This window comes from Populus alba, chromosome 17 (genome assembly GCF_005239225.2).
Source record: "Populus alba chromosome 17, ASM523922v2, whole genome shotgun sequence".
Taxonomy (NCBI): Eukaryota; Viridiplantae; Streptophyta; class Magnoliopsida; order Malpighiales; family Salicaceae; genus Populus; species Populus alba.
In genome coordinates this window covers 541823-561869 of record NC_133300.1, presented here as the reverse complement: position 1 = coordinate 561869, position 20047 = coordinate 541823, and the positions used below count along the sequence as shown (strand labels likewise).

Genomic DNA, 20047 nt, shown 5'->3' with positions numbered 1-20047 from the left:
GATTGTTGATAAACTTGTTGAAAGAAGGTGGACCGAAGGTTGAATCATGGCCAAGAAAATAAGCAACCACAGCGTTTTCCCATCTTTTAAACTCCGACGCAACATCCTCTTCATTAACTTTAGCCAATTCCTTTCCATTCTTGGCCACAGGTTCTACGAACTTCAATTCCATCCTCTTATGCAACCTGAATATTCAAGTAGCGTTTGATTTATGTTCCAGGACAGGACAAGACAAGACAGAAGGGATAAGAAGTTTGATTGATGTTCAGGAGAAGAGAAGGGATGAGATGGAACAGATCGCAAAGAAATTCAAGAACATACGTATCACAGGGCTAGATGTCAAGGAAAATAGAAAAGCTAGAAGAAAGTAGGATCTGGAATCAAAGATGTTGCAAGGTGGGTGGGACTATGTGTTCCCTGCCATGTATATATAGGAACTCAGGTCGGTAGGTGTTGGCGAGTAGGATAACCATAGCACAAAGCCTAAGCTCAACGCTAACTAATCGAAGTTACAAAGTCAAAGCCTCAGTTTGACGCAAACGAGTGGAACATGGGGGATGATGTGATGTGTGGTCCCAATACTCTTCTTTATCTTAAAACAAATAAATAAATAAATTATTACTTGATAGTCATTTGATTTTGTCTCACACTCCGTTTGTTCACTAAGATCGTGGTTGATATTATATTTCAAGCCGGTTTTTTTGAAATATTTTTTTATTTTAAATATATTAAAAAAAAATTTAAAAAAATTTATTTTATTTTTATCATCAACATATTAACATTATAAAATTTTTTTAAAAAATTATCAATTTTATAATTTTATAATTTTATAAATATATATATATATATATATAATATATATATATTATATATATATTCATTTAAATAATCCTATCAACAACGTAATGCTAGCTGCGTAAAACCATCAGTTTTACCATGCAAATTGCTATAAAACACGCTCGATATTTAGGATTCGATACCTTCTTATCTTTTAATCAAAAGTTTAAGATATTATATATGCAAAATAGTTGATTATCTACTAATATTATATTTCTTAAAGTGTTTGATTATTTAATACACACAGTGTGGTTTTTGTTTTACCCCATCGTATATTTGAGAGTATTTGTATATTTAACACAGAAATATTAGGAAAAGATAACTTATCCTTAAAATCGCCCACCTAAAACATCACTCCTATGACCAGTCGTCCATGTTGTCCATCAACAAACCACTCTCCTCTGTCTACATTGCAGAAACAAACTGAAGCAACAACTGTGAAGTGAAAAATGGAGAGTGATGATGGTGAAGTGGTGAGCAACAAGCAAGTGATCTTCAAGGACTACGTGCTTGGTGTTCTTAAAGAGTCAGACATGTACATCGCTACCAGTACTATCAAACTCAAGGTCCCAGAAGATTGTACTAACGGTGTTCTTGTAAAAAATCTTTACTTGTCTTGTGATCCTTACATGAGAAACCGAATGAGTAATTTTCAGGGCTCTTATTTTTCTCCCTTGAAGCCTGGTTCGGTGAGTTACCTTAGATCCATTTGAGTTTTATCACTGTTTCTCTTGCTTTTAGCATGTTTTGAAGTAAAGATTGCATTTTTCAATTTTTTTCAGCAATTGAGTTTTTGTAATTAATTTTGTAACATGGTTTTGTTCTTAATTACACAATGAAGCTGTAGCTTTTGTGGATGTTTTGTGTAAATTTACTTGCTTTGAAGTGGATAGAAATTATGGAGAGAATAGCTTACTTTAGCTCATAAACTAATAGATTTTGTTGGTTGTGTGTCACTGAAGTTAGATGTGAAATTTTTTTTGCTTGGAATTTGTATGAATGTAGCCTATTAGTGGGCGTGGAGTGGCTAAAGTTTTGGATTCAAGGCATCCGGATTATAAGAAGGGGGACTTCATTTGGGGAATCACTGGATGGGAAGAGTACAGTCTGATTACAGCAACAGAGACACTATTTAAAATCCATGACAAAGATGTGCCCCTTTCCTATTATACTGGAATTCTTGGTAAGCCTTTTCGGCTTTTGTAACTGTTCTATTTATGAAATCAGATCATTGTTGGTGCTAATAAGTTGATTGAATTTTTTAATTTTTTGTTTGATTTTTTGAGAATTCTAGAAAACTAAACTATTGTGTTTGGAACTCTGTAAAGTTTGAGTTGAATGGGGTGTGGGAAGCTTACATTTGTTATGATTACGTTGATGATGATATGTGGCTCAAGAGAAATGAGACCCACTTCTTATAGTGTGCATGGTGTAGGGCTGTTATTGATTTTCTAGTCATGTCAGGATATTAATTTGTTGGCTAAAATGTGATACATTATATCCTGAGAGTAGACATGCTTGCCTTTTATCTCTTCAGATGCTTCTTTGTCTTGATTCTTCATTAGGCATGGTCAATGATCTCAGAAAATGATTTCACGATACTGGCTGTTGTTCTTAACCTCACAAGGTTCAGGGCAACTAGAGTGAGACACTGCTGATATAGATATTACCATAACTATCATTGGTTTCCATTATGATTTCTTCTTCTAGGAATGCCGGGCATGACTGCTTATGCTGGCTTCTATGAAATATGCTTTCCAAAGAAAGGGGAGTTTGTTTTCATATCAGCAGCCTCTGGTGCAGTTGGTCAGCTTGTCGGGCAGTTTGCGAAGTTGTTAGGTTGCTTTGTTGTTGGAAGTGCTGGAAGCAAAGACAAGGTATGTCTCCTTGATGAATGTTTATGGTTATTTGTGTTTTTCCTGTTTTATTTGGCACTGCTTCTCGGTCTAATCTGATGCTGTTTCTTTTTAAAGTCTGGAACACAATAAAACTTGGAATTGCAAACCTGCTTGAAGAATAAGTTATTATAAATAAATAAAAAGACTCCCTTGCACCACTGGAATATCATGTGAATCCTTTACCATGGCCCAGTGAATAGGAATTTCAAGGCAATAAAACAGACCATACAAAATCCACCAGCTCTTTCTTTAACCAGTTTAAGATGCCTTCTTTCACAGCTTGAAACAGATGTTACAGGTTTTTTTTTCCTAACATCTTACAGCTATATATAATTTTTTTTTTAGTAGGGTTCCATTTTACCACCACAGGTCCAGTTTAAGCAAATTGTACCGCTAACCTTTTCAAAGCTGCATCCAAGTCCAGCTCTTCTTTGTAGTTGAAAGCATCATCAAAGCCAAACTTATTCTTCAACAAATCAACCTTATATTACAGAAACGAGAGGAGGACAGGAGAAATGAAGGTCAAGAAAACAAAAATAAAAAAGAAGATAATTAATGAGATTGCTTGCTTCACTTTGACAGAAGAATAAACACTAGGATGACAATTATCTATTTAACTTCCATGACACAAAGGGAGAGCCATTTCATCCTCTGATAACTTGCAAGTTCACCTACTTTGTCATGCACGAAAAAGGTAAGCATATACAATATTGGAAATAGTAATGGGAAGCCTAGGGAGTTGATGCAGACCATGAAAATATGTATTCAGAACAGATCTAGGACAGAATACAGAACTACTCAGCACCATATCTCTCACTTACTGAACTACATGCTATCCGTGTTTTTCCCTAAAATTCAGACTGAAAGAAAAAAAACAAGTAAAACAATATCCTTGTCCAACAAAATTTTATCCCTAGATGCAGTCAAGATTTTTTACAAGCTTCTAACCATGAAATAGACAGAGTATTGTAAAAGTAACTGGATGTCCAGATACCTGTTCATTGCAACTTCCAAGTAATGGGACGACAGAAAATTCATATGGACAAAAGGACTAACCTTAAAATTTCCTATGGACAAAAGGATGTAAAATCTTTGTCAAATTCTAGTGTTTTCTGTAAGTCTTGTGTTTTCAGACGTCATTTTTTGGAAACTGATTAGAAGCATTTACTTGTAGGCTACTTACGAACTTAGATCCTCATTGGCACATTATTAGAAGAGTAATCTTTCAAGAGAAGAATATGTTTGGATGCAAGAAACACCCCCTTTTTCATGGTGCCTAAGATTTGTGTGACACTGAAACTCCCAGGAACCTATCGAATAGAACATTCATGTATCATCTTTTTCTGGCTCTTCTAGTTAATATATTTTGCTTGCCATTTGGCAGCCTTCGACCAGCTTTCTAACTAGAAAAGAGCTTTTTAGTCTTTTGTATAATAACTTATTCTTCAAGCAGGTTTGCAATTCCAAGTTTTATTGTGTTCCAGACTTTAAAAAGAAACGGCATCAGATTAGACCGAGAAGCAGTGCCAAATAAAACAGGAAAAACACAAATCGATCTAATCTGGCGCTGTTGCTTTTCAAAGTCTAGAACACAATAAAACTTGGAATTGCAAACCTGCTTGAAGAATAAGTTATTATACAAAAGACAAACACTCATTGCTATTTAGAAAGCTGGTCGAAGACTGCCTCACCACTCTAGGTAACCTCCTCACCCCCGCTACCCCTAGTTTATTTACTCTTTCCTTTCTTTCATTTGCATGCAGAACGTGACTCACGTTCTGCAGCAAATAATTAAATAGTTACTGTGCTGAGCACAGTAACTATCTAAATACATTTAGCTGGTTATTGTGCTCAGCACAGTAACTAGTCGTTTGTTTGTTGGGCCATAACATCAGCCCAGCCCACGCGGCTGGGCTGAGTCCAGCCTTGTAGCTGGGTCAATATAGGCCAAGCCCCGACAATTGAGCCGGGTCTAGCCCAGTTCATTTCATTTTTTTATTTTGTTTCAAAAAAATTTATTTTTGAAGAAATTGCGATTTCCCCACGTATTTGTTTTATGCCATTTTGATTAATATCCGTCTGTATTTTTATATCGTAAAGATACAAATTTGGTATTAAAATAACCGGTTTTTAAAACAAAATATTTTTGTTTTCATGCATACGGCCCGGTCTTTCAAAGCTAAAAAAGAAATCATATTGTATTCTCATACAACAAAGAAAACTTCAAATATATATATATATATATTAGCATGCATTTTGACTTTAATAACAAGTTTATTAAAGTCACGAGAACTCGACCCTATGCATGAAAAAAAATATTGGTATTAAAGTCACCCTAAAAAATCAAAAAAATATTTTGTTTTGTTTTAATATCTAGGATTACGAATTTATACGTAAAACGTATTCATGATATTAAAATGATAGTTTTGTTATAGACATTAGACCGGTTAGGTTTTTCCCTATAAGATAAGAACCTCCTTACTGAAAATGAATTTTCTTGAACCATAGACGGACCAACATGACAAGACTTTAGATTTTTATCAGCCAATAAAACAATGCAGCTTACCTTAGGTAAGACGTATTTGGAGTGCTAATACTTTCCCTTTACGTAACCAGTCTCCGTACCTGATCTCTGCGACCAGTTAGTGTTTCTAATGACCAAAATACTAGGTGGCGACTCCCATTCCATTTTGTTCACTGATAAGAGATAAGAATTCATTGTCTACCCTACTTGCCGGAATACGTAGAAATAACGCACCTAATGAGGGTGGTGGACGATCGTCGCGACACCACACACGTACGATAATTATAAAAATCATAATTTAACTTTATTTTAATTGATATTACCGAGTTTTTGAGTTTTTATAGTTATTCAGAATAATAAATATATTTGACTCATGAAATTATATAATTTTTCAACTCAAAAGTTGACGTGGCTCATCCCTTCACAATTAGCACCTTTGCAAATCTCTCATCTCCATCAGAACCTAATGAATTAATTTGCTATCACTGTAATTATAAATTAATCTTTCCTAAAATTAGAACATAAACGTTTTCTTGATTTCGATCTGTTGAGAGCTTCCCAGTCAAGAAATTCAAAGCATGGAAGCTGAAGTATTCAAGGGAACCTTACAAAATGGAAAGTTGACAGCATGCGCAGAATTTTATTAACACATGCGCAAAAGGATAACATTAATTTTACAGCAATATATATATAGCTGCAGCACTATCGTCAGGTACAGGTTTGATTCTCTTGGAAAACCACTCACATAGTCCTTGAGGATCACCTGTTTGTTGCTGATCACTTCCACCCCACCAACACGATGATCACTAGCCATGTCTTGTGCTAATGTTCTTAGATTAATTTGAAATATTGCTGATGATCTACAAGGTTGCAACAGGCAAACCATTATATAGACATGCATTAGCTAGATCTTGTTGAAAAGTCAATTGCAAGCACAAGATTGTAGATATTATCCGAAGTACTGTTTATTTGCCGATGATGTCAGTGCTGATTGTAGCCTCGCAAGATTTTCTTTTAGAATATGGGCCTGTCAATCGAAAAGGAGGGCCTCAATTTGTGGTGGGATATTTCCTATTAGTTGGTTATGGTCTAGTTTTAGAACATTCAAGGAAGATAAACTGGCAATACTTGATGGGATTTCACCAGAAATGTTGCTTGAAAAGGAGGGCCTCAATTTGTGGTGGGATATTTCCTAGTAGTCTAGTTGGTTATGGCAGTAGACAATTGTAGTAGAGGTTTGTGACTACTGCTACCCGTGGATATTTTGTTTTCTTTGCTATGAACCTTGTCACCTACGGCAATTATTTTATTTTATTTTATTTTATTACATGAGATAGATAGTTGATCTTGATAAGCTTGTTTTTTTACTTGAAAGAAGGATCCAATTTTTCCTGTGTTCATCTTCACTCCCGTAGTAAGGCAGTAGACAATTGAAAATGGATTACTGCTACCCGTGGATATTTTGTTTTCTTTGCTATGAACCTTGTCACCTACGGCAATTATTTTATTTTATTCGAAGTACTGTTGATTTGCTGATGATGTAAGTGCTGATTGTAGTGTTAATCATGATCTAAGTGCTGACCAGTAGCCTCACAGGATTTTCTTTTAGAATATGGGCCTGTCAATTTGGAAGGAGACGGGCTTGTCATTCCACATTTTTAGAATATGGGCCTGTCTCATAAATCAGAACTTACACCTAGTAGAGACGGGCTTGTCATTCCAAATAGTTGTAGGAGTAGCCCTTGGTTTTTAATCAATAAAATATTTTCTTACAATGTGAATATTTATGATCAGTATCTGAGATTCTTCACACTGTAATCTGCAATAATATTTGGTATATTACAATCAAAGATATTAATTTGATTCTATGCACCTATGAAAACTCAGTTTTGTAGCTTAACAATTATTTGTTTAGGTATCACAACTTATTTTTCAATTTCATAATTTACTACTGGTATATTATTGCATTCACTATTATGCTAGACTCACCAACACTATTGACTACTACAATATTGATGAGTGTAGTTTTTTATTTATTTATTGAATAGTTATTTTTTTGGGTTCTTGATTTTGTTTTAAATTTTATCTTTTCATGTTATGTTTTTATATGTTTAAGCCTGATAGTTTGTTTTGATTTATGTTCTATGTTATATTTGTGATGTAAAAAAATATATATAATTTAGTTCTAGTTTTATTAATTGAAAGCAATTTTCTTAAAATATTGTATTGGTTCATGTTGATTGTCTAGCACGTAATAATTTATTTAACAAAACAAATTAACTCATTTTAAGTCTCGTCGTCGGGCTGAGACGAGCCTCAAGATCAAGCAAATAAGCTCGCTTCATGAGCTACGGACGTATTACATTGTTTTTAAAGCTAAGACAGAGAGAAAATATCCCATTTGTATATGTATATATACTATATGTGCTACGTAATAATTTATTTTTTTTTGCTTGATCAACTATATATTCCCTCTTTAATCAGGCTCTTATAGACAGCTAGTGGGCTGAACAAGTCCTGAAGCAACTCCACCAGCATTGCTGCATGATGCTTCAGCTGGCTGATTCTTGTAGGTGAGCTTTACATCTTCTAATTTGATCCCAGTGCATGGATATTTTTTGCTACAATCAAATTTCACCGCCACTTCTGTTGCTGATGATCCATGAATGTCCTGGTAGGTCACATCACTTATTTTCACACCAGAAACCTGTTTAATGTACAGAAAAACACAGCAAGATTTATGTATGTTTTGGATGTTAGCTTTCAAGATATGAAAAGAACGGTAAAGACAATAGATTTGGCTGTACCTGGCCAGGGCAGTTCTTCTCGCCGGGGCAATAGTTTTGGTCTATTACAATGGGATTCTGGACATTATTCATGACTGCGTGTTGGAAAAGAATATCTCTAGCAAAACCATTGCTAGGCCTTCCCCAAGACTTAATTCTCAGTCCATTTTGTGTACCGGTAAATGTAGTTGTCTTTACTGTCACATTTTGCACACCAGCCTCTTGGGATTCTTTGCCTAAACTTCCAATGCTACAATATCAACACATTAAACATTAGGAGCAGATGACAATTGATATGAACTTATAGTTGATGTTATAATTTCTTATCTACCTGATTCCATGGCCAGGTCCACATGCCACATTTTCAATCCACAAACTTGAGGTGCCGGGGCCAATCGATACACAGTCGTCACCTGTTCCAATCCTAGAATTCAATATCGTGACACCAGTTGATGATTGAACGTGAATGCCATCCGTGTTAGGGCTGTTTCCGGCGGCAGAGACTTTGACTCCTTGCACTTTGACGTTTTGGCAACCATTGATGACAATGTGAAACAACTGGCTATTTAATGACGCCAATCCGGTGATTGCAATATTGTTTGAATTGGTAAACTCAAGTGACTGCACAGTAAATAAATCAACAAGAAAATTAAGACCATGAAAATATAACATCGATCTATCTCTAGTCTACTGACCAGAATATTGCATGCATGTGCTTTATTATCATACCGTTGCGCCTCTAGGGCAACCATTGCCGGAATTCTTGCAAGACCACAGTCCAGCACCCTGGCCATCAAGAGTCCCTCCAGATACAGTAACCCCATTAACATGCTCAAAGATTAGCCAGTTTTTAGCGTTGCCAATGACCTTATAATCTGATGGTGCGACCAGGGTGCCATCTATACGTAGCAAGATAGCACGGTTCTTGCAAGGACCCTGAAACCTCACTTGACCTAAAGAGAAACTCCCTTTAGGAACAGAAATTGTGGCTGGTTGTGGTGAGGCACATGCATGTGCCCAAGCAGCAGCAAAGGCCTTGGTTGAGTCGGTTTTTCCATCAGGTTTGGCACCATAACTTAACACACTAAATTGCGCTGCCTTTGCTGAAGGTGAGAACGCAAAGAAAACGATGAAGAAAAGGGTAATAGGATGAGGGATCATTGGAAGTGGAAGGCCTGCCATTGATCTTTTTGGTATCGGATAATATTTGAAAAGATGCAAGTGATGAGTATAAGTTGAAATGGAGAGATGGGAATCTGAAGCAGCTGAAGGTGGTATTTATAGGAAGTTTGGATATAGAATGCATGTGGAGATTTACTATTGGATATTTGAAAATATAAGGCAAAATCCATATGTTCATCTTTTATTGGAAAAATAAAATAAAATAACGAATGCTATTAATGCATTCATATTGATTAATTTCTCATGATAAAATAAATCAATTTTTAAAAAAAATAAATATAAAATAAATTTATTGTTAGAATAGTTTTAAAATAAATTTATGTCAATTAAAGTATAAATTAATAACAGGTAAACATAATTTTTCTACCTCGAGATAGAAATTAAATGCTATTTAAAAAACTAATTATTATTACTTAATGGTAATTAATGTTGTAGTTGTAATTAGTGAAATTCACATATCATATTTTTAATCTAACCATAGAAGTGATCATTAGATTAAAAAATTAGAAACTAAAGATTATCTAATAATTAGTGTTTATATATATATATATACACACACCGATTAATTTATTCATCATTACAAAATTTTAAATTATTTAATTCGAACAACATTTAACTACCATAACCTAACAATAACTACCTCCCTGTTAATGGAAAAAATTAAGATGATTAGGAAGTCAATTCATTCTATGTCTTAGTGCCTCAACCTTGAAAAGTTGATTACGTAGATAGTTTTCCATGTTATTTTGGCTATTAATACACATTATTTAGTATATATGCATGAAATAATTTTTGCCAAATGAAATTGTTGAAAAGTGGGATTGAACGTGACAGGTGGAGCAAAGAACGGAAATAAAAGAGGGTATTTCTTAAGTTCTTATTACCCAAAAATCATGGCCTTAATCTCACAATTTTTTCTCTTCTTGCGCGTAATTCTTTCACTTTTCGTGTTTTTGATGGGACAGAATGGATGGCATAGGTTTTTACATGTGCAATGGAAACGGTATACTTTTTATTTCCTTTGTTCCCATTTGAAATCGCATTGATAGCTTTTGGGTTTTTGTCTAAATTATTCTTTATTCTTGGGTTCTGAAGGCAATTACATCTTATTTCTTTTTGTTTGAAATCCTAAATATAAAATAATAAAATAATATTTTGTGTAAAATAAAAGACTTAACCTAATATGGCGGACTCCCTCTCTTTCTCTCCATAAGGGCAACATATAAATAATTATAAAAGATAATTACAATATTTTTTATAAGATAAAACATTACATGATATCTTATAGCATTGTCCATTAGCTCTTGTTAACCAATATTGTTTTATTAAAACATTTGTTTTTCTTTTCTTCTCATGTCCCAAATATACTTAAAAACACCAACAAAGATTCCAAACATAAAGGAATCAGATAATAATTTTCTCAAACTTCCTTTCAATATTGAAAATCCATTGGTTTCTGTTTTAAACTAGCAATCAATAGCCAATATACTAACCATTTTAATTTCTCCTTATCCCCATGCATGTTTCTTTCCACGGCTCTGGTGGCTTAATATATAGTTTTCATGGATTTACGGCGAGATGCTCGGGACAGGTTCTGAATATTAATTAGTATATATATATATATCCTCCTGACCTTTGAGATATCAGAATTTACTAAATATTATTTAAAAACAAGCAGTACGGCACCGTAATCCTATCATATCTCGTCTGCATCTTAGATTAATTTCCATGATCGTTCGTCAGTACCCTTCGAAGATGAGATCATATATATATACTACATTTAAATTTTGGATGTGCAATCATTTTATTTTATTTTTGAATTCAAGAAAACTTCACTTTTAAAAAATATATTTTGCAGATCTCAAATCACTTATATACATAGTTTGGAAACCAAAATTCCTGTCTGTTGAGCCTGAACACACACACACAAACACATGCATTCATAACAATGCTTGATGTGTGAAAGGCGCTGGACGTAGCTTACTCGATGTTCATGTATCAACTTTTTTTGAAGACTAACCACTTGTAAAGCATGTACGTAGCCACTTTTAATTTGGTCCCTATTCTTGCCTAACTTTTATAAATCAATCCGAAATGACTTAACCTAGGGGGTCAAGAGATAAGTAACGTGATTATCATGTTTATGTCAATTTCTCTCGTCAAATTAATATAGCTGATTCAGACATGAAACTGTTTTCAAGTAACTCAGAGTGACAAGTAACCTCCCCATGGATCGGAGCAGGCCAGCCCATGTAATAAGTTTCCCACATGGGGTTTCTTGTCTTGTGCTCCAATATCGAAGACGGTAAAAAAGAGAAATCAAAGTTTGCATCTTATCTTGACTCCACTTATATTTGTTCCCATAACTGTCAAATTCTTGTTCAAACTTTAAAAGATATTAGCTTACTTCATTAGTTTTATGTGATTTGTAGAGTGATAAGACTTGAAATTCTAAAAACCATAGTTATAAAACCAAATTGGGTTTTATTTTAATCAATTTTTTTTTATTAATGTTGTTTTTTTATTTGAAAGATTTTGGTTCTTTAAAAAAAAATTCTTGAAGGGATACTAACTTGTAAACTCTTAGGTCATCTAATCTAATCCAATCCAATTCTTGAACAATTAAGTCGTGATGAATTGGGTTTTTTAATTGTTAAAAAATAATATAAATTATATCTTAAATTTTATTTAATAATTTAAGTTATTAAATTAAAATGGTTATTTGACATATCAACTAATTAGCTAAACCAAAATCAATCGGGGATAAGTGCAGAGTGAAATCAGTTAGGCTTCGGGCACAAAGTCAGGCAATTTTCGAAGACTCCGTCTTAATTACATCGTGAAAAATTGAAAATGGCTCACGCATGGTTCAAGGATCGAACGTGGATTCATACAGAAAAAGTCTATAATTGAATAGTTAAATAAACTTAAACAGTATAAATGGTCACCAAATAAACTTTCAAGGATCGGTTGCTGATGAATTAAATTGCTCGTGCATGTTCTTCCATGTATAAATGCATGGCGCCTCATCAATATGTGTGTGTAAATGAAATACCTTATGCATGAATCTCATTTTTACTACACATTTGAAGAAGAAATCCCCATGTGGCGAACTTGAATTAATGATTATTTTAATGGTACATAATCTGAGCATGAACTTGGACCTACATAGATATTTGCCATCATATGCTACAGGGAAATTATGCGGCTCTAGTATATGCTTGGAATAGTTATTTAACATTCTATTCGTTTTTTTGTTTTTTGGATAACATTCTATTTGTTTGTGTTGTACTTGCAATTTCGCATTCAGGTGAGAAGAGAGTTGAATGTTGAGTATATGCCATGACACAAAGACTTTCACTATAATTATAGTTAATTAATTAGTCCAAAACTATGCTGAATTTATTTAAGTTCACAACTTGAAATATTTATGCCCACATTATAAATATTTGGTCGTTAGCACATATAGACACATGCATAGATTGAACATATTTAATTAGTTTATGGGGGTGTATTCTTAAAATGATAAAAAGAAAAAATATCTATATTGTCGATTGATTAATAAATATAACTGAGGAATATTCCCATTATCGTTCAAAAAATATATATTTTAGAGTTAGCTGGCTCAATATCACCTTCTATACTAAATAACTTGGGAAAAATTATAAGCTCCTCCTCCCTCTTCTTCTTCTTCGTTCCCTCGTTCACCCCCCCCCCCCTTCATTTCAGCTCTCATTATTATTATTATTATTAATCAGATGGGCTATCATTGTATTGGTTAAGTTGAATGAGTCAAGTTAAAGCAATTATTATATAGTTTAATTTACCTGAACCTTTTTTATACTGCACCAATTCGAGCAATGTCATTTATTTCAAGGAAGGAGAAAACATGATTTTTGGCAAATAGCATTATTATTCTGTGTTATTTTTTGACTTGGTCATGGAACTAACTGAGCTATAATTTCAGAAGTTGTGTATCTATAACAATGAACAACAGTCAAATGAGATAGCTATCAAAAGCTAATATGGAGGGAATAATCACCATAATATATTTGCATATTAAAGTAAATTCAGGTTGTAATTAACCGAGGGATAACAATACCATAGAGGCTATTAATTTAGATATCTAAGAGGGTGAACCAAGAAAACAATTCTAAAAAGCCCAACTGAGAGTGCTTGTTAATGGCCCAGCGGATGCCTAAACAAGATAAGAAAGGCCCAACTGAGAGTGCTTGTTAATGGCCCAACTGATGCCTAAACAAGGTAAGAAAGAAGGACCAAAACCTCATCTTCCAACCAAACCCTCTCTTCTCAATGTCCAACCTAATCCTCTCTTGGCCAATCACAACCGAAGGAGGGGGGAGAAAATTCAATCACCGAACCCTCTCCAGGGCAAGTCAAACCGAACCCTCTCCAGCTTCGGTCCAACCGAACCCTGCATCTACGCCACCCTCTCTCTCGGATAAACATTTCTTATACTATCTCCGGTTAACCTTTTGCAGGATAGTCACCTTCAGCCGAGGTCACTGTCATGGAAAGCCTAAATTCAATCTGAGGTTTTCACAACTTCCACCACAAAAAATAGCATAACACAGATTGAATATTTTATTGGTGTAAAAACACTAATTTTGTCAGTATAAAATTGCAACACAAGATCAGGAAGTATTATCCAAACCATTTTCACTCATCGGCGTATTTTGATCAGATTGATCTTCTGTTTGAATTACCGTGTAAAATGCTGGCAACTTATTCCCGGACACAATTATATTCTATTGCTTCTTACATGATGGTTTATGAACATGATAGAAACAGGAAAATATAGATCTGATAACTTCGGTCCTGTTTTTGCTGGCAACAGATTAGTCTTGAGAAGTGGCAGGGCAAATTTCAGGCTGCATTTGGATCTCTGAATCATCAACCACTTCACATCTCTTGGTTATTGCCTTTATGTCCTCGTACACTTGAAGCATTGTCGGCCTTCGATCTGGAATGCAATCAAGACAGTTACATGCAACTTTAAGCAGCTGAAAGATCTCATCGTCAAATCCTTGCCCAATCAGAAACCTATCCATGGCATCATTAAAATAAGAAGTGCTCAAGAGATTACCAATCCATTCATTAAGAATACTGTTTGAGGAAAAATTCATTCTGCTACAATCCATCCCAGTAATCAGCTCAAGCAGTACAACTCCAAACCCGTGCACATCTTCCTTAACAAGCGCCATCTCACAAAACTCATCATGCACTCCTGGAGTGTTGCTCATACTCGTGATCAGCATCGCCTTTCCGAAATTCGATAGCTTAGGTTCGAAATTCTTATCAAGCAAAATACACTTTGAGCTTATGTTGAGATGCACCACTTGACCTCTGCGGCCATGGTGGAGCCTTGCCAGGCCTCTTGCTACCCCAACCGCAACTTTCAACCTCAAAGGCCATTGCAGAGTCTTCCTCCGGTGTTTCACTGAATGTATCCAATCAAAAAGGTTTCCATTAGACATGTACTTGTACACCAGAAGCCTTGTATTTGATTCTACGCAGAATCCGAACAGGGGCAGTAAATTCTTATGCTTTAATGTACCCAGTGTTTTCAATTCAGAAACTATCTGTTCCTCAAACTGTTGAGAGTCAACTATCCTCTTCACTGCAAGGAACCTACCATCAGGAAGGATAGCCATATACATGGTTCCCATTCGTCCCAATCCAATTTTGTTGGCTTGGCTAAAATTTGCTGTTGCCTTGCTGATGCCTACGAAACTCATTCTCTTAACAATATTCCCCAACATACAAATCTGTGGAAGATGAAGAAATGAAACAAGATTATATATATATATATATATATATATATATATGTATATATATATATAACGCCCTTAATGGCTGCACCAAATGAAAAGGCATTCTAAGTTCTGGACTGGAAAGACTACGTAATTGATGCAATATTAAAAAGGAACAGATTCTTCACATGAGGAAGCAACTCTTTCGTTGCTTCCCGCAGGAGATCCAGAGTTGGATCACTGCCTGTTGCTTTATTTACTGCATTCTTGTAAAAACTTCTCATGCTGTGGAGATCTAGCTAGTGTAGCTCTACTATGAGTTCTATTAGCATGCTGACTTCTTATTTAGTGCAGTCATCTTCATTAATTATTCATTCAGCTAGAGAAACGTCTCTCGTTGCTGGTCAATTGTCAAAGCAAGGAGTTGAACATCTCATAGCTTGGTTTTAATTTGAGGCTTAGGTGCTACTTTAAGGACATGAACTCGAGGCCTCTCCTTTTCTGCTTGTTTCTGTAATGAATTAATGTTTTGGTTTGTGGTCTATTTAATTCAGTTTGCAATGATCCATCTTCTTCATGGTCTTGGCAACTGAACAATATGGATAAATCGTTAATAAAAGCAACTCTATCGTCTTCTTCATCAAAAAGATTTAAAAAAAAATGATGGAATGAAAGTCTTATGGGGATACCTGCTCGTTGGCTTCTTTTATCTTCTTCTCTCGCCTTTCCATCAAAGATGTCGTCATTGGTGTCTTCATCATTATCTTGTTCCTCTTCCTCTTGTTAAGACGAGCCCAAGGCACGCAACAGGACATGAAAATAGCTAAAATGGAAACTACAGAAAATGCATAACCTGTTGCGAACCCACTTTTGAAAGAAGGATCCAACTTTTTCCTGTGTTCATCTTCACTCCCGTAGTAGTTCTCTTGTAAAGAACTGTATCCATTGCCGGCAACACTAAGGATATGAATCAAAAGAAGAGCAAGTTTTGCATCAAGAGCCATTTGTGGATGGCGAAACAGCAGCAAATAACAAGAGATCGTTCAAAGTTATATTTGACTATTAACTACGCACCGCGTCCAAAGTTCCAAAGTCTTCAAGAAGGATGAGTGGGAATTAAGGACTCGAAAGCCGCATCAGATTTATAGGGTGTTTGGTAGTGGTTAGTAGCTGCGGTTTTAAATATTTTAAAAATTATATATTAAAGTATTTTTTAATTTTTAAAATTATTTTTTTAAAAAAAATTAAAAAATATAAAAAATCATTAATTTTAAAAAATAAATTAAATTTTTTGAAAATTTAATTTCAATAATCTTAGCAAACACTGTCAAAGAAAAGAGATAACATTAAGAACTGACGTTGAAAGAATCCCGAAAACACGTGACTTTAACTATAACACTGTCAAAAAAAAAAAAAACATGTTATTGATAAGTGATGTAATGAGAATATTCATTATTGAAAATGTAGTTTAAAACTCCAATGATAATGAGGAAGAGGTGGAAGAAAGTCTTGTATATACCAAAATATTTTTTACGAGACATGAACAAAGAGAGTTTGGTGGTAGATTTTGGCCAAATAAAAATTTTAACCAAGAAAGAAATTTTGATGAACTCAATGGTTTAAATCATAATTTAAATAGTATAAAACTTAAAATCTCATAATTTTAGGGAAAGAATGATCCAAAGATTTATTTGGATTGAAAAAAGAAGATGGAAATTTTTATTTCTTTGCCATCGATATTCAAAGAAAAAGAATACAAAACTAATTATAGTTGAATTTACTGATTATATTTTTATTTAGTGGGATGAACTTGTTATATATATGAGGCGATAAAAGTAATCATCATTAAAAAAAAAAATTATCCCTAATTATTATTGTAGGAAAATATATAAGAGATTAAAAAATTTTATATCAGGACAAATATTTTAAAAAGATGAAAATAACTCTAATTCAATTTAATGTTTTTAAAGATAGGAAAGCTACAAGTCTTCCAAGAAATCTTCAATAGATTTCAAGCGATAAATATGAGTGGCAGTACCAGTAGTTACGGTGACAGTAGCTAACAAGGAGAACATAAAAGGAGGGTAGATAAAAAAACAAATTAGCCATATATATGGATTTGAGAGTTCATCAGAGTAGAATACAGGACAGTACATATAGCAAAGAGAGCATTTATTCTTGAGCTACATCTTCTGCCCTGAAATGGATGGCCCTATTTATAACTTCTTTGTCGGATGATGTCGATTTATTTTATTTTCTTTTCTTTATTTATAAAAAATTGTTAGTAAAATCTGCAATTTACTTCCCGAATCAATACAATTTTAAAATTAATTTAAACAAAAGAACAAATCTACCCTTCCATATAAATTTCCAAGTTTTCCAGGTGTAGGGCTGAAGAACTCAAGGCGGGTTTTAAGAAACAAATCTTTTTATTTGGGGTTTGTTTACTGTGCCTGGAGTATTGGTTTAATGGGTTTTAATATGGGAAATTAAATAAGTGTTACGTGTATTGTTAGAAAAATCATGGCATTTATAACTTCTTTGTCGGATGATGTCGATTTATTCTTCTTTTCGATGAGTTTTTCAACGTATTTTCATATATAGAGAATCCCAAGTGTAAATAAAAAAAACAATTATACAGGTTTTTAATTCAATAAATCAAGAACAATGTACATAAATAAACAAATAAATTATTAACAATAAATAAAAATTTTAATGATTTAGAATTAGAGAAAAATTAACATGTTAGGGTGAGAAAACCTCATTTATGATAACTGTTATTACACAAAAAAAAATTTGCACTCAATTTTTGAATTGAAATCTGTTTTTGTTTCTGAAATCTCCAAAGAGAGCATTTTATTCTTGAGCTACTTCTTCTGCATTGAAATGGATGGCCCTTTACTACAACTTCCACGAAAGGGTGGGGAAAAACAAACTAGTCAAGAAGCTTAAGTCCTCATTTTTAAATTCTTTCCATTTCCTCTTTTTTTCAATAAAAGTATTTCAACTTAAATGTTAGCTGAGATTAAATCTTTTGTTTTTGTATTTGATTAAAAATAAAAGTACCCATTTCCTTAATAAGTAGGGTTAAATCTTTTTGTTTTTGTATTTGGAACTACATTTTAAAAGTATATTTGACTTTAAAAAATTAATTTAATGTTTTTTTAGTATTTTTTTAATGGTTTTGATGTGTAAATTTTAAATAAAATAAAAAAAAACTTATTTTCATATAGTTTCAAGTAAAAAATACTTAAAAATTGAACCACAATATTAAACACATACTTATTATACACACAACCCTTCAATTATAATTAAGCTTTTTACATTGAAACCTCAATATTTTGTTTTGTAATTAATTTCTATTGTTGGAACTTAGGAAGTTTTGATTGCTATTATTTCTTATATTAGATTAATCTCTTCCATTCTAAGGAACATAGCTTCTTAAAACAAGGGTAACACCGATGTGAAAACTTTGTTTCCAGAACTTGAGTGAATAAAAAATAAGCTCCGGGATGTGGCTTGTGTTTTTGGGCAAGTGAGGAGAGGAAAGAGATGGAGAATAGCTGGAAAAAAAAATTTAAATCTTCTTCTTCCTTGTCTCTGCATGCGCAAGGGAGAAGGAGAACAGTGCTAAAACGATACTATTTTGGGTTTTTTTTTTTTTGAAGAAAAGAAAATGTAATTAGGAAGAACCCAAAAATGGGTTATGACAGTTGCCCCCCTCTTTACAATGCTTACGGAGCAAAGGCTTTGCGTATCAAGCTTGTAAAGAAAACAAAAGGAAAGAAAATGATTTGATTATCTTGGGCGACCTGCCCACACACGCTCACAATGGTCTATTTTCAAGGGCGACCAACCCATATACTCATACTGAAAGTGGTCTATTTTCAGGGACGACCAGTCCACACATTCACACTTACCCAACTTCATCATGCCCCCAAGTATTCAATTCGGGTTTTAGGATGAGGCTATGTGAAGAAAGGTTTGACAAGGAGTTGTTTTCATGCAGAAATTTTGGAATTTCAAAGCTATTCCAGACAAAAAAATCATTTTGACATCGATTCAAAGCAAACTTATTCTGAAGAAATTCAAGTGATTCCTATGGAGAGGTTTTCAGAAGCGATGAAAACTTTTTGTTTTGATTTTGATGAAAAATATGAAGTGACATTTGGTTGGTCAAAAAGGTTTCAGATTTAATTTGAGTGTTTCAAAGAACCAGTGTTCAAAACATTTATTTTATTTGCATGAATAATGACTTGGTTTGCCTGAGAAAGTATTGCCTACCGATCCAGATTGCTTGCCTTTGATAAAAAAGGGCTTGATTAGGCACGTAATGTAGGCTTGGGCTATTGGTTATAAAGAATGGGATATTTGCAAGCTCAAAAGGTGCTTAAGGGATTTCAAGACTAAGGATCACTTGTGCTTGTTTCCTGACCTTTTGTCATTTGAATTTATTTTTGAAATGGTCTATCGTGGCCCCTAGTGTTGGGCTTAGGCTCTTTCTCTTCATTCCTCACTTGGTCAAGCATCATCATATCAGTTCTTATTTTTTTTAAGCTCAGATCTTTTGGATTTTTCTTCATGCCCCCCAGTTTTGTTTTGGCATCCTTGATGATTGAGAATTTTCTTTTATGCCCCTTAGTGTTGCTTGGGCACTTTTAATCATTGGGGTTTTTTTTTCTTTTTTTTTTTTGCTATGTCTCTCGTACTTGCCCCTAGTGTAGGGTATAATATTAGCCAAGGTTATTTTTTTAAAAAAACTACTAGGCTCAAAAGAAGACTGCAAAGGATATAGTTTTAGCTTCATGAAAGGATCAGTAAGCATGCATTAAGGATCAGTAAGCCTTGCTTTCATGCGAGTATGCAAAATGATTTCTCATTATTCATCCAATTAAAACTCAGCTTTTGGAGTCACTTCATGGTGTTTTTTGTTGGTTTTGTTTTAGGTTTTCTAGGTGTATGGTTACCTTTCTAAGAAATCACTTGAATTTTCAATACTCATTAGTTTTGAACAAACACCAAAATAAATTTTTTTTTGTACTAAAC

The 20047-nt window shown here is 33.9% G+C and overlaps 3 protein-coding genes across 3 annotated transcripts; 1 reads left to right on the top strand and 2 right to left on the bottom strand.

Annotated features, from left to right (window-relative positions):
- The first annotated feature begins 1159 nt into the window (after positions 1 to 1159).
- LOC118029665 (2-alkenal reductase (NADP(+)-dependent)) lies at positions 1160 to 7832 on the top strand. The gene is made up of 4 exons (XM_035033564.2): positions 1160 to 1526; positions 1843 to 2020; positions 2548 to 2714; positions 7744 to 7832. The coding sequence occupies exons 1-4, from the start codon at positions 1287 to 1289 to the stop codon at positions 7759 to 7761; spliced, it is 603 nt and encodes a 200-aa protein (XP_034889455.1). The 5' UTR covers positions 1160 to 1286; the 3' UTR covers positions 7762 to 7832.
- On the bottom strand, positions 7506 to 9276 carry LOC118029662 (polygalacturonase). Its single transcript, XM_035033559.2, has 4 exons — positions 8775 to 9276; positions 8377 to 8666; positions 8067 to 8295; positions 7506 to 7966 (listed from the first exon to the last, which is right to left on the bottom strand). The coding sequence occupies exons 1-4, from the start codon at positions 9225 to 9227 to the stop codon at positions 7748 to 7750; spliced, it is 1191 nt and encodes a 396-aa protein (XP_034889450.1). The 5' UTR covers positions 9228 to 9276; the 3' UTR covers positions 7506 to 7747.
- A 4308-nt stretch (positions 9277 to 13584) lies between these two features.
- LOC118029661 (probably inactive leucine-rich repeat receptor-like protein kinase At5g48380) lies at positions 13585 to 16046 on the bottom strand. Its single transcript, XM_035033558.2, has 2 exons — positions 15691 to 16046; positions 13585 to 15016 (listed from the first exon to the last, which is right to left on the bottom strand). The coding sequence occupies exons 1-2, from the start codon at positions 16003 to 16005 to the stop codon at positions 14087 to 14089; spliced, it is 1245 nt and encodes a 414-aa protein (XP_034889449.1). The 5' UTR covers positions 16006 to 16046; the 3' UTR covers positions 13585 to 14086.
- Between the last annotated feature and the right edge of the window lie 4001 nt (positions 16047 to 20047).

Excerpts from the sequence above, each read along its gene's own strand:
- LOC118029661 (XM_035033558.2), bottom strand. The coding sequence starts at position 16,005 with ATGGCTCTTGATGCAAAACTTGCTCTTCTTTTGATTCATATCCTTAGT. Across the intron at positions 15,017-15,690 it reads TAAAAGAAGCCAACGAGCAG|ATTTGTATGTTGGGGAATAT; the intron begins GTATCCCCATAA and ends CATCTTCCACAG.
- LOC118029662 (XM_035033559.2), bottom strand. The coding sequence starts at position 9,227 with ATGGCAGGCCTTCCACTTCCAATGATCCCTCATCCTATTACCCTTTTC. Across the intron at positions 8,296-8,376 it reads GGACCTGGCCATGGAATCAG|CATTGGAAGTTTAGGCAAAG; the intron begins GTAGATAAGAAA and ends TTGATATTGTAG. Across the intron at positions 7,967-8,066 it reads AGAAGAACTGCCCTGGCCAG|GTTTCTGGTGTGAAAATAAG; the intron begins GTACAGCCAAAT and ends TACATTAAACAG.
- LOC118029665 (XM_035033564.2), top strand. The coding sequence starts at position 1,287 with ATGGAGAGTGATGATGGTGAAGTGGTGAGCAACAAGCAAGTGATCTTC. Across the intron at positions 1,527-1,842 it reads CTCCCTTGAAGCCTGGTTCG|CCTATTAGTGGGCGTGGAGT; the intron begins GTGAGTTACCTT and ends GTATGAATGTAG. Across the intron at positions 2,021-2,547 it reads CTATTATACTGGAATTCTTG|GAATGCCGGGCATGACTGCT; the intron begins GTAAGCCTTTTC and ends TTCTTCTTCTAG.